The 18,746-nt window shown below is 41.2% G+C and overlaps 1 protein-coding gene across 3 annotated transcripts in view; it reads right to left on the reverse strand.

The window, feature by feature from the left end:
* The window catches only part of LOC139941321 (scavenger receptor cysteine-rich type 1 protein M130-like), a 77,231-nt gene that overhangs the window by 7,323 nt on the left and 51,162 nt on the right, over window positions 1-18,746 (reverse strand). For all 3 annotated transcript variants that reach the window (XM_071937753.1, XM_071937752.1, XM_071937754.1), the window contains 16 exons: window positions 15,565-15,741; window positions 11,094-11,396; window positions 10,470-10,689; window positions 9,584-9,708; window positions 8,577-8,826; window positions 7,705-7,879; window positions 6,933-7,240; window positions 5,998-6,257; window positions 4,912-5,093; window positions 4,542-4,737; window positions 3,430-3,612; window positions 2,748-3,050; window positions 2,060-2,326; window positions 1,571-1,715; window positions 891-1,018; window positions 454-720 (listed from right to left, as the gene is read on the reverse strand). In XM_071937753.1, coding sequence (XP_071793854.1) covers window positions 454-720; window positions 891-1,018; window positions 1,571-1,715; window positions 2,060-2,326; window positions 2,748-3,050; window positions 3,430-3,612; window positions 4,542-4,737; window positions 4,912-5,093; window positions 5,998-6,257; window positions 6,933-7,240; window positions 7,705-7,879; window positions 8,577-8,826; window positions 9,584-9,708; window positions 10,470-10,689; window positions 11,094-11,396; window positions 15,565-15,741 — 3,489 coding nt within the window. The remainder of the gene's footprint in view (window positions 1-453; window positions 721-890; window positions 1,019-1,570; window positions 1,716-2,059; window positions 2,327-2,747; window positions 3,051-3,429; window positions 3,613-4,541; window positions 4,738-4,911; window positions 5,094-5,997; window positions 6,258-6,932; window positions 7,241-7,704; window positions 7,880-8,576; window positions 8,827-9,583; window positions 9,709-10,469; window positions 10,690-11,093; window positions 11,397-15,564; window positions 15,742-18,746) is intronic.

Consider the following 18,746-nt stretch of genomic DNA (forward strand, 5'->3'; position numbering starts at 1 on the left):
AAAATGCAAGTGTCAAGATGGCAATAAATATCTAAGAACATCAAACAACATAAAACAAAAACAATAATATGACAACCAGAGTGTATAAATAAAACAATGTTTAGTTTCCAGAACATAAATAAATATAAAATGGTAATATCTAAATCAAGATTATCACATCCCAAAACCACAATCAAGGTAAGATTACTGATATTTCTTATTAAATGTTTTATCATTAAAACACTCGCCGCCTGCATTGGAACAAGAAATTTAACAAGAGATAAAAGTTAACAACAAAACAAAACAATACATGAACATCAGAAATTAAGTTTCTGTCGGTGTTGTTTGGAGAGTAAAATTTTACAATTAAGCATCGTACAGTGCTGAAAATGAATGTAATGAAGTCATGTCTATTCTCACCACGCGCAAACTTTTCAAGGTATACCGCCACCAAGAGTTCGTATCCGTGCTTACCTTCCACATTGATATACGCAACGCTTTCCACGACTCCCTCTCTGTTACTTCCAATGCATTTATACGTCCCGCTGTCCTTGGTAGTGACTGAATTCAGCTGGAGACCATCCTCTTTGATCACATAGTGCTCATCACTCTTGATGATCTCTCCATCTTTCTCCCAGGAGACAGTGGGGTTGTTTGTGCCGATCACTTCACACTGGAGGAGAATGGTCTCACCCGATGAGAGAGTTTGGTTGGCTGGTTTGACTTTAAATGCTGGTGGACCTGTTATGAAAATTTTTATTTATTTAAATTATCTCATATTACATATAAGGGAGTGTCATAACTAAGCGGTCTAAAGCCATGCTCTCGTTTTCTGGGGCTTTTCCCAAACCTTGGCTTATATGAGGCCATAACATACAAAATGTGAAATGAAATAAAATATAAAAACTTACCATTGACGAGTATCGTTGCCACTAATGAGCTTGACTGTACAGGGTTGATAGCGATGCAATAATAGTCACCCATAACAGACATGTCGGCATTCACAATCTGTAGATCCCCAGTTGGCATTATCGTATATCTAACCCCGGAAAAAAAAACACAAGAGGGAAACAAAATTATTAATAAGTTGAAAACAGAAGCCCTGATGGGAGGCACCATTTCAAATGTTTTTTAAATGGAGAATGTTTATATGCTATGGGAGAATTCAACTCCCCATTCTTAAAATCGTTTTAGGTTTTCCCGGCCAGTTTTGACAAAATATCTCATTTAATTTTACACTTGGTCCTTTACTATAACTCTGATGCTGACAAAGTCATCAGTGCCCATTTTTGTGGTTCTGCTTGCCGCAGAATTCTGTGCTTGCAATCACCCTTTTTCCGCTTGCAGAAAACTTCTGCGATAGCAATGAAAGTGAAGAATTTCTAGTAACGTGAAGTACGCACACCCACAACCGAATCCCAGGGAATCTTTGTTATGTTTCCTGTATCCCGTTACATTAATGGATGCCAATATCCATTGTACAAAAAGGAACCAGACTATTTTTCCTTCTAGCGTCAGTTTGGTTATATTGAGTTTAATGGAAGAAAAATAAAGATGGCTGCACCAGGATGGAGTGAATCTTTATTCTCACCTATTGTCTATATGAGGAAGATCTCCACCGTCTTTCTTCCAGTGTATCCTGGGTTTTGGTTTACCCTCCGCCTGGCATTGAATAAGAACTCCTTGGCCCTGCTCGACCTCTGAGTTCTTCGGCGTCATCGTAAACTTGGGCGGCTCTACAAAGATTGAGATTTCAAAAATACAGTAAGTGAAAAGGTAAGGTTTATTTTATTTGTAACCACATACGGTTGAATTCGTTATAAAAAGTACATTTAAACTTACAAAATACATCACCAAAACTTTAAAATCATTAATCTATACATGTATTTACAAGATGAAGGTTTAAAAAGTAAACGTTAAATATCAAAGAATAAACCATAAATTGATGAACTCAAATGAGCTATTGCCAAGTTGTATTTGAAATTAACACCGGACCACCGACCTGAGGCCAGTGATTTTAGAGTCGGTAAACTCAATCACTCGACATAAATGTTTCAATCTCTTGGACCACCACACCAACCTTGCACCGTTAGCTTCACCGCGGTGAACGCTGACCCCAGCGTGTTCTCCGCAAAGCACTGGTACTCTCCCTCATCCTCAATGGTAACCGCCTGAATGACCAGGGTACCGGCGTTGCTGTTACTAGTGAAGCGGTCACCGCTGACCACTTGACCTCTGAAGCTCCAGGTCACATCGGAGACTGGATGACCAATCACGAGGCATCCAAGCGTGGCATCCTCACCGACTGCGACGGTGGCGTCACGTTTGTTTATGATCTGTGGTGATTCTGTATGGAAAGAAATGAATACAAAAGTTGTTTAAAAGTCTTTATTATTATTTCTTATATTGGTTTAAAATCTAAAAACAAATCCTATGTTGACGGGAACACAATGTGAACAAATCTTTTCAGATATGTTGGTTCTGAAAAGAACCGGTGGTTTACGACTCAATATTTTGATCGGTATGCTCTGATCGTCTTCACGCAAACCTCTCTTAGTTATACTTCCACCATGCAAAGTTTCAAATCCTACAATCTTACACATTTGCTGGGGGATGCAAGTAGTAGGTGACTGTTTTCAAGTATATATGAAGCATTATTGTCAGGCTGAAAACACAGAAAAATAGTTAGCTTCGTTGAATTTCACCTTTTGCTTACAGAGGTTAACCGGTTAAACATCACAACCATACAGTAAAACCGAAAAACCTACCTTCCACCGTCAACAACGCAGTTGCACTCAATTCTCCTTGCGTGTTTCTTATCACGCACGTGTAATTTGCCATGTCTTCACGACGTACGGAATCGATGAACAATGAGCCAAAGTTGAGCGCTTTGACGCGACCGTTTTCCAAATCGACCTGAGGTATGGGCTCGCCATTCTTCAACCAGTTCTTGGCGGTGACCAAGGGTGCACTTCCGTCCTTCGCCCTGCACGGCATGCTGGCCTGACTGCCGATGACTGAGATGCGATCTACAGGGGTTCGTTCAAACTCTGGAGGGGAATTTGCCACCACTGAAAAGGGAGGGGGAAAAAACACACAGGGCATTACAAAAATTCATTCAGATTCCAGGCCTGTATGCTTCGTTTTCAAAAGGGCAAGGGGCACCAAGGCATTTTCTCCGTGGTAAAAGGGGATATGGGATATTGCACATTTTCACTATTTTAAGGGCACAATAGCAATGAGCACGCACAACAAAACTATGCTTACCAGAAAAAGGTTACCAGCCAAACTACCATGTCACATGTACCATTTGTGATTGGTATCCTGCTCATTTCTGCTTAGCAGAGAGTTGTTAAGCAATATTTTATGCCTAGGCAGTCTATGAAATCTGCCCAGAACTTGAATTTGATGCTCTACAAATGGGAGAATGGAAATCCAATTATTACTTACATGTACACTGTTTTCCGTTCCCGGTTTGTCCGCTTGGGCATTCCATGCAGGCAGACGTTTCATGGTTCAGGTTGACGCAGACAACCCCCGAGTTACATGAGTTTGCCTCGCATGGACCTCTCATCACATCACGACAAATGTTCTTAGGAGGGCGCCGATAGGATGAGCCGTCGCATCGAATAGCTGTTGACGAAAAACACATGGTTCTTTTTTATGTAAATACTTGACAAACTGAACATGTCTCTACAGGTACCACAAAACCCCCCAAATGTTTCCTATTTTTAGCCTGTCATTAAGCCTTGGAAGCAGACTCTGCTAGGTTGAAAAACAACAAACCACTATTCATACTTTCTATCCACGAATCTACACATTCTTGTCTGCAGTGAATCCTAGGAATTAAAGTTCTCCGAACTTTTTCGAAATTACAACTTCTCTTTAAGGATCACTTGAGAGTCCTATATGACGTCCCTTGAGAGTCCTATATGACACCCCTTAAGAGTCCTATATGACGTCCCTTAGAGTCCGATATGAACTCTCTTGAAAGTCCTATATGACATCCCTTGAGAGTCCTATATGACGTCCCTTAAGAGTCCGATATGATATCTCTTGGAAGTCCTATATGACATCCCTTGAGAGTCCTATATGACGTCCCTTAAGAGTCCGATATGATATCTCTTGGAAGTCCTATATGACACCCCTTAAGAGTCCTATATGACGTCCCTTAGAGTCCGATATGAACTCTCTTGAAAGTTCTATATGACATCCCTTGAGAGTCCTATATGACATCCCTTGAGAGTCCTATATGACATCCCTTGAGAGTCCTATATGACACCCCTTAAGAGTCCTATATGACGTCCCTTAGAGTCCGATATGAACTCTCTTGAAAGTTCTATATGACATCCCTTGAGAGTCCTATATGACATCCCTTGAGAGTCCTATATGACGTCCCTTAAGAGTCCGATATGATATCTCTTGGAAGTCCTATATGACAACCCTTATGAGAGTCCTCGATGACATCCCTTGAGAGTCCTATATGAGGTCCTTTGAGAGTCTATGAAGTCCTATGACAGTCCCATATGAAGTCTCTTGAGTGTCCTATATGACCGTCTTACCTGCATCTCCATTGGCGGATGTTATCCCAGACCGGCAGGTTCCTCTCTCTTGGTGACGGCACTGACTCAACGAAGACTCCCATCCCTGGCAGTCCAGGTTGTACATCCAGATGGGCGTGTCAATGGCCACGCCTCCGTAGCCTGCGCTGCTCATTACGTTTACAACACTACCCAGACCGAGTTGTTGACAGGCAATCTGAGTTGGGACACGATGAAGATGGATAGTTTCAGTGAGTACTAGACATGTTTGGGGGAATCAAAATCGTTTTTTAAGAAACGGTTACAAATGCTTGTCATAGACCAACTTGCCCGATCCAAGGCAACATGTCCCTTTAAGCAGCTCTGAGCCAATACAATTTGTGATTCTTACCTCTCCATCAATCATATCGAAGTCGTCCATACACACGGTCCCCCAATATCCCTCTTTACGTATCTCAATTCTTCCTTCAAGTTCCGAGCCTCCAGCCAGACGGGTCTCTAGGATCTCTGTAGCCTCTGGAAGGACACTCTCTAAGATGGATCCATGGTGACACTTAGCGACACAAGCCGAGCCTGGGGGTGACAAAAAGAAAGAAAGAAAGAAAGAAAGAAGGGATTCAGTACCGACTGAGGACAAGCACAAAATATACATAAAGACAATTGTAAAGCAGTGCCATTTAATAATAATAATATAATGCATAATGGGATTTGAGGAATTGCATGGTGAGGTATCAATATATGAGTGTCATGAACTAACACGGTACGCTATGGCCGACCGTGTTAAATCGCAAAGTAAAAGGAAAAGGACGCAATTTTCATAGCACATTTGTTTGGACCGTTATATTCTACTTTTAAAGTAAAGGAAGTATTCAGTAAAACATCTTTCTAACCCTGCATTTCATAACATATGGCTTCAAACGCTTTTCATAGACCAACTCAAGGCAATGTGTCCCTTTAAGAATTATGAGACTGATTTATGAAGCACCTTGTGAGGGTTTACAAGGTGCTGCGGCGCACTCGGCAGACACTGCCAGAAACGCAGGGGCGCAGCCCTTCTCTTTACAATAAGTATACTGGGTTCTTTTACGTGCATTTTGTAACTAACAGCTTAACGCCCAAAACTGCAAAGTCATGCTTACCAGCATTAGGTTACCAGCCAAAATACCATTTGTGACCGGTATCCTGCTTATTTTTGCGAAGCAGAAAATTTCTAAGCAATGTTTTAAGTTCTGCTTACAAAGCTGCTCTAGCGAAATTGGGATCCAGTTGTTGATTTCACCAAACTCTTCCTACTTGGGATTAACCCAAGGACTTCGGACACGTAAAGTTCTGTATCCAATAGGCGTAGGCCGCATTAAACCCATCCTAAGTTACCAAGAGTTACTCATCCTAACTCCAGATAGGATTAATCCTAGTGTTTTGTGAAATCAGCTGCTGGTCTAAGAAATGAGGGGCGCTGGTCATGTTTCTGACTTACCTTCCAAGTAGAATCCCCTTTTGCAAGACTTGCACGAGCTGCCGTCGACCCCGTTGAAGCACTCCTGGCACTCGGGAGCGCAGGGTTGGCATTGGTGTGTGGCTGAGTTACCGTACTGACCAGTGGGGCAGCTTGAGATGCACGTGTCGTTACTGAGGAACATGAGGTCGGTGCATGACGTACAGTGAGATGGGCTGTCTGCACACGTCTTGCATTCACTGTTGCAATGCTCGCAAACTTTCTCACTGGTGGCATAATATCTGCGATTGGGAAGTTTGTGCATACACATTAGTTAAATTGGTTTTGTTTTATGAAAACACTTCGGTGGAATTACCTCCCACTTTCAATCACTTTCCACTTTCTGTGGGTACTACTGGCCACTCCTCATGGTCATTAGCATTGCCCACCACTAGAGGGCCACAGACCAGGTGACTTGATGGACACTTAGCCAACGTGATGTGTTTATTTCATTCTGTCATTATTCAAAGGGCCCTGTCACACAAGGCAACTTTTTTACAGGCAGCTTGGCGGCAACCAACTGCAGTGCATGCTACAGGACCACTACAGTAGCACATGAGTCGTTTTTTACAATCTCTCAAAATACTATAAATGCCTTTCTTTCATGGGGATTGCCTGGTAGTGGTCGACTGTAAATTGCCTCGTGTGACATGACCTTAAGTTTCTTTAAAATGCACATTTTCAAGTGGCATCGATGTTTACAATTTTGCTTTGGCTTTAGGGCCAGCCGCCGATTTCACCAACTTCTTTCTAACTTAGGATTAATCTTAGGACTTAGGACGAGTTCAGTTCCGTATCCGAAGACGTTAGGACGCATTGAACCCATCCCAAGTTAGGACGGGTTACTCGTCCTGACTCGTGATAGGATTAATCCTAGCATTTGGTGAAATCGGCTGCAGTTGTTGTAACACCCTCACCCTTGTCCACAGTCCTCAAGGCAGTGAAGAGCCGACCCTGGTCCCGAACACTGCACCCCGGCGTCCTCATAATGCTGGCAATCTACCTCATCTACACCATGCTTATGACTGGTGCAATCCATGAGGTCGGACTCGTCCCCGTTGCATCTGAGCTCGTCCAGGGCGATTATGCCCGTTCCCTCCCCGAAGTGGGCGTTGGGGTAGGCCTCTATGGCATAGCCCATCCCGAGCTGTTTGCAGACGACGTTGCCGTCGTTGGTGTCGAAGTCGTCATCGCAGACTGTGCCCCACGCACCGTTGTACATGACCTGCGATAAAGTGATTATTTGAGGACAGATCTTAGAAACCAAAAGAAGCAATTGTTTCACCGGTAATTAAGATTGAAGTTCTATAAACAGAGTCCTTCAAAAGATTTGCATGTTATAGCTAAGCGGTCTAAGAATCAGCCATGACACTTGTGTTCTTGGGCAACACCCATAACTATAATTGCTTCTCACCAAACTACATAAAACACACATCAAACCGCAGGCATCTTTTGAAATCAGTATAAGTATTATAATTAACATTTAAAAAAAAGTAGTAAATTGCCCGAAGTTCCAACCCCAGCATAACCGGTGATAGACTCTGCTAGGATCAAAACATCAGGCCAGTACAACCATAGATCCTTCTAGTTGGTAAGCAGTTTGTAACAGGTTATTCTACTTTCTCTTTTGCATTTAACAAAAATGAAAAAACATTGTTGATAATGATTGTATGTCTAGGATCAACTGACCTCAATCCGTCCAGCAAACACGTTATTTCCTCCCACAAGTCTAATATCAGACGGTCCTTTCTTGACGTACATATTACTGTCACACACAGCTACACACTTCCCTAGCTGAAGATACAGTGGTGAAGCACAACTTGTACACTCAGTGGCACTGCCGCTACAGTCCTGACAATCAGGGCTGGAGGGGGGAAAGATTGATAACAAAATAATCATTCTATAGAACATCATTTTTAAATAAATTGGGTTTGAACAAAGAATAATTTTACAAGAACTGAACTACCGATGTATCTTTGATCATGTAACAGCCTAATGCAAATCTTCTGACCATTGCACACATAAACATTATTTATTTGTATACTATTTTATGAGGCCCTCGGAGATTTACAAAGAAACATTTTTACAAAGGGGATCAGGTTGTTTAGTGGTTTCTTTCCATGCCTTCCACCTCTGTGGACCCCAGTTCGAATCCAACATTAAGATCAGGGCCCAATTTCACAGAGCTGCTAAGCGCAACAATTTGCTTCTAGCATGAAATTTCTTCCTTGATAAAAACAAAATTACCAACCAAATTTCCACATGATTTTCAGGATAAGTAAGCGACAGCTGAATACCAATAATAAGCAATGTGCAACAAATGGAAATTTGGTTGGTAATCCTGAAGAAATTTCAGGCTAAGCAAATCTTTGTGCTTAGCAGCTCTATGAAATTGTGCCCTGAGCCTTTCATGTGGATTGTGGTTTCAGTCCCTGCCTAATTGTGTGGATTTCCCCATTGGGGTTTTCTTCCCATTTTTACAACTGAACATTTCTGGGTTACCATTCATCCTTTTATTCCAACCAATTGTAAAAAAAACCAAAAACAAAATCCAAACCTACCCGCAAGCCTGGCAGTTGCCAACAACATCACCATAGAAACCATCGGGGCACTTGTCAACACACTCTTTCTCCTGGGTGAGAAATTGCCCCTCTGGGCAGCCAGTGCACTCGTCCGCTGACCTAGCACAGGTCATGCAGTTTGCGGAACACTTGCCGCAAATTTTGTTATCGGCGGCAATGAAGAATCCTGCGGAGCAATCTTCTTGACGGATACAGATGTTTGAGGTGATCGGACCAGAGCAAACCACACCTGATGAAAAAAAGGAAATAAACACAATTAAAACTAAAGAAATAAATATCAGTAACAATACCAAAAATGGGATTACATGCATTGCATTGGGAAGGTAGTGCTTTCTGCTCTACCGGCTAGGCTTAGAATTGAAGATACCCAAGCCTACATCCGTATGGATTGTGAAAGGGGCAACCCTGTTTCAGCCCTAGGAGTAGGTGGCAACGGCCTCTGGAAAAAATTATTGTAGCCCACACCTTGAAGTGGCCTTCAGGCCTTGTGTGTTAGGCGACTTGCGTAAAAAAAAAATAAAAAAAAAAAAAATCAATGTATATTTGGTTTGCGATAACTGTGTGTATCTACTTGCTAGGTAGATTATGTTCTTTTAAGAACTTGTCTTGCTTTAGTCTACTACAGTGGCGTAGATTTTCAGAATTCGTGAGACTTCTCTGCTACAGCAGATTTTATGAACTTGGGAGCAGTAGAAAATCAAACTCACTTGAATCTATCAAGAAACTGCTGAAAACAAACACGTTTCATCTACAGTGTTTTTTTTTTTGTTTTTACCTTCCGCCATGTTTAATTTTGTTTTCTGATCTGTGTTGATCTGTGATTGTATCCTCTGGAGGAGCCACTCTAATACTGGCAGCTTATAATAATTTTAACAATTACTTCTCAAATACCAAATTGTTTTGATAAATCAAGTTAAACTGATCACCTAAAACAAAAACAAAACAAAAAAAGAGAGAGAAAAAAAAAAGTAAAATTGCGATCTTACCTGCGTCTTCATCATGCTGACAGTTATTGACTCCAATGCCAGCATGGTCGCAGGCAAGGAGAGATGTTTCATCACCGTTACACATCACATTATCCAAGACTATCAAACCGGTGCCCTCGCCAAAACTGTGACGAGGAGGGAGTCGGAAACAACAAAAGAATTAGTTCACTGACAAGTTCAAATGACCTGGACCAACTAATTCACAAATCATAAAAAAACTTACTCCATGAGAAGCACTGCATCTGTTGATGGTATAAAATAATATAACAATAGATTTGGGGTGCTAATCACCTTACTCGCAGCTAGAGCTGAATTGCGAAGGAGGCGGCTTAAACGTGTTCGAGAAGCAGGCATGCAAGGGCGCATTCAGCTGCCAGCCACATCAACCCATTTTGACCACGGAGGAAAACTGGATAGTCTGGAAAACCCTTGTGGCACAGCAGAGAACCAACGCACAACTCAACTCACATATGGCCCCGACCGGGAATCGAACCGGGGTCACCTTGGTGAGAGGCGAGCACTTTATGCACAAGCCAACCAGGCCACCCGAAGAAAATGAGGTTCGGAAATGTTTTCACCCCCAAACATTTGAATCCGAGAAGCGTTTCTTCCACTTCTGAGAGCTGGTGTCCATTCGTGAGTGCTGCGCCCAGAGATGCGGTTGGTACCTGGTCACTTTGTTAAAAAACGTTGTGAAAATACTAGGACCTTTCAACAATGTGTGTCTGGTGATGTGCAAGCAAGGGGCCTATATCACTGGCTGTCTAAGTTTGCAGAAAATTCTGTTCTGTTCACTTGTATAATACATTCCCTCATAAGCAGTTAACTACACATGGTATGATTTTTCATACACCCAAAAGGTACGACTCCTGCAATGGAAACTTACCCTGCATGTTCAACAGCCCTCAGAGCTCTCCCCAATCCCAGCTCAGCACAAACCACATCGGCATCATCAAGCCCCCACTGGTCGTCGCAAACAGTCCCCCAGTTGTCCTGGTCGTACCGGACCTCAACGCGTCCCTCTAGGGATGACGATCCACCCACTAGGCGTAACTTGTCAGTCAGGACCAGGGTGTAACCGTCACATTCCGGAACGCAAGTGTGACCTGAAGAAAAATTTCACAAATTCCACATTTTAATTTACGCAATACAGTTTCAAATACAGGAAGTTGCAGGTTCAAGTCCAAAATCTGGAGTCGATATTCGTCAAAATAAATATGACAATAACTAACTTGAATTCAAATTCAGAATGTCATGAACATGATTATTCATTTAAAAAAACGCTTATTATTTTCAAAGAAAAAGAAAAAAAACCTTAAATCACTGGCCTCAGACCTGCAGTCCAGTTTAAGTTTTCACAATGCTGGATGGCAGTACGCCCATCAATCCCACATGTGCATAAACACTCCAGTATAGCAGACCTCCAGAGTTGCTTTTGAAACATGATAGTTCAGTATGGTTTCAGTCTTGACAATTATTTGTTGATAAACTTAAGGAACTGTTTTCATACCTTCTAAAGTTAGTGTTTCAATACAGCTGGTGCAGTTACCCGGAGCGAAGGCGCATGTTGCGCAGTTGTCATCACAAGGGACGCACGTCTCCGTGGCACTGTCAGGGTGGTACCCACTCTTGCATTCGTCCACACAGTCATTACCGTCGTCGAGTAGGGTACCGGCTTTACATCTGGTGCACTTGTACCCCGGCTCGTTTACACACTGAAGACAGTCTTTCCTGCAGAGTACGCACTGGCCCGTCAAAGAGTCGGGGTAGAAACCTTGCGGGCATGTCGTTACACATTCACGGATTCCCGGACCTTTAAGAGAAAAGGCAAACAGCGCATTTACAGGTTTGGTAAAGTTGAAAAAAATCATTAATTAACGGGTTTTGGTACTTTTTTTTACGACACAAAACACAGCCATCCAAAGATTGACACTAACTGACACGGTTTAAAGACAATGATAGTAGAAAGACTCCCTTAAAATATTACCTGCTGAGGTGCTGTAGTTTTTGAGGAATGAGTAAAACAATGTCAAATAAATTATTTTAGCAAAAAACAGATTTATGCGACTCTCCTGAAAACATTGCTTTGTGTTTTTTTGTATGATGTCCTTTTATTACTTTCATGGTTTACGGTACTATTCTGTGCATTTCTGAGAAGTCACATGCCCGCCGTCCAAAATTGCGGACGACTTTGCGGGAAAAAATTCCCACTCTGGCCACTGAACCCTGCAGCTTGGCAACAAGGGCTGAACACCTTTGTTACCATAATCCTTTTTTACAAAACAGCAATTTTGAAGCCGTTACGAAACTTTACACATTGCATTTAACATGAACAGCCAACAACATAAGCTTGGGCGGTTCCAGAAATTTGGGGCTCGGTTCCGGTTCCGAAAAAAAGCTCGGTTCTGAGACATACCCGGTTCCAATTCAATAAAAAACATAAGCCGCCCGTCCAGAGCTCACACACACACACAAATGAGCCGATCTATTTGAACTGAAAATAACCAAGTTAATCAGACATCGGTTCCGAGCTCACACACACACAATTGGAGCCGATCTATTTTTAACGAAAATACCAGAATACCCACCCCAATGATCAGACATCGTGCCACCGAGCACCTATTTTCCCTGCTCTGTCCTTACTCTATGATTTAAACAAGTCTTTGATTTAGCCGGCAGTATGATCGTTGTGTAGCATATGTCCGTAGTGTAGTACATCCGTAGTGCAGTACATTCGTAGTGCATGCAGTGTGTCGTCTCTGTACATACAAGTGTACTATGCCTGTACATGCCTGTACATACATACCTACAGCACTGTGTGTTTTGTGCACGGGGCTAGCTTTTATGAATATGGATATATCGGCAGCCAATCACAACGTGCTGTCTATACATGTACATGTATATGCATGACATGTACATGCATACATGTGGTGGTTGTAGAAGATGCCTATGTGTGTGCACTGTGTATGCAGCAGCCACATGTGATAGTTGATACTCATGTCGGCTTGAAGCCTTTGCACACTGTATCTGCGGTCACCGCTTTCAACATCAAGCCTCATTTTCTAGAGCCGGTTCGTCGCAGGATCGGCTCCACAGAGCCTTTTATAATTGGGACTCGGTCTTTTAAAATCGGAACCGACAAAAGCGGGTACCCGGTTCCACAGAAGAGTGGAACCGCAAGTCCGGTTTTCAACTTGGAACCGGGTAGAACCGGGTAACCGAAGGGACCGCCCAAGCTTACAACAACAATTGGGCTGTCCAAAAGGCCACTTGTGAAACTCTCAAGCATTGCTGACTTTTGTCAGAGGTCAACTGCTCCAATGAAAATCTCCCGCTCATGGAAGTTTTGACTAAAAGGACATGCGAGAAATAATTGATTATACACTGCTTGTCTACTCCTACTAATTGGTCAATTTGTTGTGTGGTAGGCTTCTGTTGTTACACCACACACAATTAGGGAAATGTTCAAAGGTCTTATCAAAAGGCTCCCACATTACTGATACATGAAAAGCTTTGCTAACCATGGCTCTAATCACCCATGGTGTCCACGGATTAACCACTACTTTCATTTTAGGGATTTAGTTTGAGGTCTCAATAGTGAGATTACAGCAGGATGGCTCAAGAAAGGCCCCTTAATGAGCCATAGTCTCTCTTTTGTTACAAGGATTTTGTTATGAGATTTTTAGGCATTGCATGGTGATGTACAAAAGTATGTATGGTTTGTGGTAACACCATGTGTATATCTACTTGCTCTTTTGAGAACTTGTCCTGCTGTATATTCTACTACCACGATGCAGGTTTTAATGTTCGGAACTGAAAAGTTCAGACAGATCTGTGGCAGTCCAGATAGGAAGTTCCTAAATTTTCGTGGAATTCCAGGCTCGCCTGTCGCTGCTGACAACAAGGGCAGTGAACATCCGACAAGAATTCTGTCTGCACATGCTTCTTCCATTTGAAGCATGTCAATGCTACCATAGAGCATGGAGGTAGGATCTACCTCCATGCATAGAGCAAGAGTCCAATCTCCATGCTGCTACAAAACTGCCTTCTGTATGTACAAATGTATACCTCCAAGATCTAGTCCACATGTGGTGTGGCATACCACATGTGCACACAAGCTGACCAAAAGACCACAACACCATGGGAAGTCACTGACCAGGGGTCAGTAACCCCATACTGAAGCCCCTCCAGCCAGGAAGTGTCCTTTGTTTGTCAACAAATAAAGTTTGTTGACTGTCTGGCCTTGGTGGTTATCACATGTAAGGTAATGGATTGGGATTAGCCAGCAGAAAATGTGGTGGTGCTATAACCATTGTATAACCATGGAGGTAACCACAGAGCTGTAAACTAGGTCAGTGCACCATGGTTGAAGGTAAAGACAAGACAATATGTTTACAAAAGAGCCACAAAGCCGGGACTACTTATACTACAGGCACCACCAAAAGTGTGCTTTAATGGAGATTGTACTGTCTAAATTTTATCAATTTTTAAGAAGATGAAAGGAGGCACGTACATCTCAAAACTTGTTAAGCTTTTACTTATATAAATCTTGGATTTATGTGGCAAAAAAAAAGTAAACTTTCCTGTAAAATCAGCTGCTTAAGCACAAAAAGTAGCAAAGCACAAAACATTTCTGCTTAGCAGAATAGAGTTATCAGTCTAAATCCTGTCTCACATGCACAATCTGTAACTGGTATTCTGCTTATTTTTGCTTAGCATAAACCTGCTAAGCAATATTTTCTGCTTAAGCAACTCTCTGAATATTGGGGCCCAGTGCACTACTTGCCTGGTAAAAAGGCCCAAGAATGTACACGGTCACTTATTGTAAACAAAGGTCACATGAATTATACATCCATGGCTTATGTTTAATGACCCCCCTCCATGATGAATACCTCCTCTCGGCCAGCCTCATGCTGTGTCTATACGTGATTATATCTGGTTAGGTTTTCACAATGGAATTGATGCCAATGGCGGGAAGGAGAGTATACTGTACTTTATGCCCTTGTCATGTGTTTAATGATGTATTAAATCCCATCAAATGAATCAATATCCGATTTGAAGGCATCCAGATCATTCTAAGTAAAACTGCCAAATTTACCCCCCGACCCCATTTTTTATTTTTTTTTAATCATAAAAAACAACCTTTTCAGCTGATATTTTTTTCAAAATGTACAGGTTTGAAAAGATGTTTAAAGAAGGTTTTTATTCATGTTGGCGAAGCAAGAACAATTCTTCAAATATTTACTTGGGCTACACTGTGCTTAGTTGTTTGATAAAGTTTACAGAAAATGTCATCTAGGAGTTAAATATGTTCGACAAAACTATTGAAAACATCAAAAACACACAAACCCTCTGTTTTATAGTGATTGTGATGATTTCTTTATTCTTGATTTCATATTTTGGCATGTCAACAAAACTTTAAAAACAAAAAAAAATCTCCCTCCCTCCCCCATCCGCAAAAAAAAAGGACGATCAACAATTTCTTTTTTTTATGTGACCTAAAGTAACTTCAAAGTCTGGGATGCTGGAAACTTGAGGCACACATTGTAAGATGACCAGTGGCATAACCCCCACCCCATAATCCACTCAGTACAAAGCCCTTGCACCCCACCCCCTCCAAAAAACCCCCAACAACAACAAAAAACCAAAACAGCACAAGTAAATATCTTCAATAGCCCGCTTAAATTATTCCTATTACGATTGATTGATTATTATTGTTTACACTTGATTTACCTCAGGCGGTCAAATAACAGAACATTTGTTCAAATAAATCTGACTAATAATAATGCTGGCACCCAACATCTGAAAGAGTTTTACAAAAAACCACATCCTGTAGTGTCTTTATGATTTGGGGTTTCCGGTTAGTCAAAACTTCCGCCAAATCAAAGCCATTTTTTTTATTACCGGGAAACCAGTTCCCAAGAAGAAATTAGCCCCGATTATGTATGGGTCTTTAGGCCTTGTGCATGATAAACTTTTACCTGAGCATCTGATGGCCACATCTTTGAAGTGGTGACAGTTGTTGACACCCCAGTCATTTCGATGACAGTCCTCCAGGTTTGACTCCGTTCCTCGGCAGACGACGTTGTCCAGCCAGATGACGCCTTCACCCGGTCCGATCATCGAGGAACCCAGTCCCAATATAGAGTCGGCACGACCTGGAAAACGATCAAGTTAAATAGAAAAACTTGTTAGCTTAATTATATTCACGAGTCATCCATTTCCATGTGGCCTTCAAGAAATATAACCAGGGTATCGCCTCACCACTTATAGACTGTTGTTCCAGTGCTGTTGTCTCGTTTTGAATTTGTTGTCAATAAAGTTAATAATTTCTTGAAAAAGTTTTTGGTTTTACTACACCTATATCAAATTTTTTTCTTGACAGATTGTCTTGTTTTGATATATGGAAATAAACAAACATACAAACAGACACATAAAAAAAGATGTAAATAGGGACAAACTTGCGAGTTTGCGAGTGTGCAGCATTTTCCATATAAACTATAGTCAGGATGAGGCATTTTGTAATATTTAGTTCTTATATTAAGGCGCTTTACAACATTATTATCCCTGTTCATTAAAACTATATATATTCTTAAATTCAAGCTACAGGGTTAATCCAAAACATCACTGTCTCAGCCCACCAAGGTTCCCATTTATACACCTGTGTAAAGAGAAGCAATTATGGTGTCAAGACCGGGAAATCGAACCCAAAATGAAATCGATGCATAAGATGGCCATATGATACACTTTGTAAGAGTGAGCTTGAACTTGTCTCAGTGAAGAGTTCGTTCAATAGAGAACTACTAAGCAGGATGACTCAAATCTGTTACCTTGTGGTGTCAAACGACCCAGACCTACATCTACCGTTACAATAGACATTGTCCTCGGACAAAATGTTTGCAAAATTGAAATGGCAACATGTGTCTTTATATAATAGGGATAGTTGTTATTTGTTGTTCTTCCATAATTCGTTAACCCCCCCCCCCCCCCAAAAAAAAAAAAACGAAAAAAAAAACCCTGTCATATAATGGCACAGACCAACTTTTAAGTGAACTTTAGGTACATCATGACGGCAAACACCACAAAGTGTAAGTTGTGTTTGAAGCTTTGCATGGTGTGGGAAAAAAAGAGTAACTATAAACATGAATAGTAAACTTGCGGGTACAACCATGTGTAGAAGCTATTTTGAGAGAGTGTTGCATGGTTGTACCCGCAAGTTTACTATTCATATTTTTAAAGTTACTCTTAAGAAGAAGTGTCATTTTTTTTAATTATGTTTGTTATAAATCAACAGGCATACAGTATGGTCCTTGTGGGAAAATAAAGTAGAACACTTTTATCAAGTTCAAGTGCCGACTTACATCTACAGATGTGTGGACTCTTATCGGCTTTTTTTAGGCTATGTAATCACAATTTTTCAGATTTTTCCCATGGCAAAATCTTCAGACTAAAGTGTATATGTTTGTAATAATTCTACAGGCACACTGTTTGGTCCTGGGGGGGGGGGGGGGGGGGACAAAAAGTAGGACACTTTCATCAAGTTCAAGGGCTGGACTTACAATGTAGTTACACATGGTGCAGACTTTTATAGACTTTTCTCAAGGCTTTATATAATCACAATTTTTCGAATTTTTCCCAAAGGCAAATTCATCAGAAATCATACTGAAGTAGGAAGGATACCATGCCTGATTCGCGGAATTATTTACACTTTTGGAATGAAACTTTAGAAAACACCGACCGAAAATGTCGCCCTCTTATGGCCAAGACAAACGCTTCCTCAAACATGGCCTTTCAGACTTGGTGTTATGACAAGAATATGCAAAGTTTATTTAATGCACCAGTTTCTTTTCTACATCCTGAAACATGAGAATGAAAGTTGTCGTTTGACATCCAGGCGGATTTCCCACGCCATATAGCACGTGTGGGTTTGTGCATTTTACATCACTCTCAGAAAATCCTGGTAGTATTATTTTCTATCGGGGTTCTCCCCAGTATTTTTCAAAAATATGGTTCATTCTTGGCCCAAATTTGTTGACGTTTGGCCGAAACACGCTGAATTGAAACAAGGTCTCTAGAACGTATTCAACTTTGTGTCTATCTTGGTTTTAAAAGCCCTGTGCAGCCTGGAGCATTCTATAATGGTTATCTCTCAGTAATTGTTTTGAAGTTATTATTGGTTTGAAATGTGCGCATACTGGCATGCAATTCACTGAGGGTATGGGCTTGATACGCTAGCTTGCGCATGGCCAAACCTTGGCTATATACAGAAATACAGCAGTTGTATCATCAACAAATCTACACAACAAATAATATTGGAAGCACGTCCCAATGTACACCCAATACTGTTTGCCATCAGTGGTCAATACTAACTGCCATATGTTGCGAGCAGTATATGCAAAATACGTCCTGAATTTCGCTACACCCACACATTCTACACACAATATTTTTAAATACAGGTCTACAATGTACATCACACACACACACGTTCTCCACACAATATGTTTTAAACACAGGTCTACAAAATTCATCTTTTCCACTACAATTAAAGACAGGGTGTACTTTTAGTAATTGTCAAAGACCAGTATCCTCACTTGGTGTAACACAACATATGTACATAAAATAACAAGCCTGTGAAAATTTTGTCTCAATTGGTCATTGAAGTTGCAAGAAAATAATGAAAGGAAAAAAACACCCTTTTTGCACAAAATTGTGTGCTTTCAGATGCATAATAAAAGGCTTCAGCTGAAGTCTTTTAATATTGGAGTGATAACCTCTTTCTCAAAAACTACTTTACTTCAGAGGGAGCCGTTTATCACACTAATGTTTTACACTATCAACAGCTCTCTATTGCTTGTTACCGGGTAAGTAAATTATTTTGAGTAGTTACCAATAGTTTCCAGTGCATTTAAAAGTCTGTGTGCATAAAACACAACTAGCATTTTAGAATATGGATGTATTCCGCATCCCCACCTGTTACTGTTCACAATCACGTTCACAGAGTCTACCAGTGGAAAGTACATCGTGACCTTCCCCCATTGTCAAGAGGTGTCGTTGCCCTCACCAAAGTTTATCCAATCAAAAAAAGACCATTGATAATTGGCAATGCAGTCTGCATGTTTTCAATTGACACACTGAGTAAACTATTCATTAAAAAATACAAAAA

Source organism: Asterias amurensis, chromosome 9 (genome assembly GCF_032118995.1).
Source record: "Asterias amurensis chromosome 9, ASM3211899v1".
Lineage (NCBI taxonomy): Eukaryota > Metazoa > Echinodermata > Asteroidea > Forcipulatida > Asteriidae > Asterias > Asterias amurensis.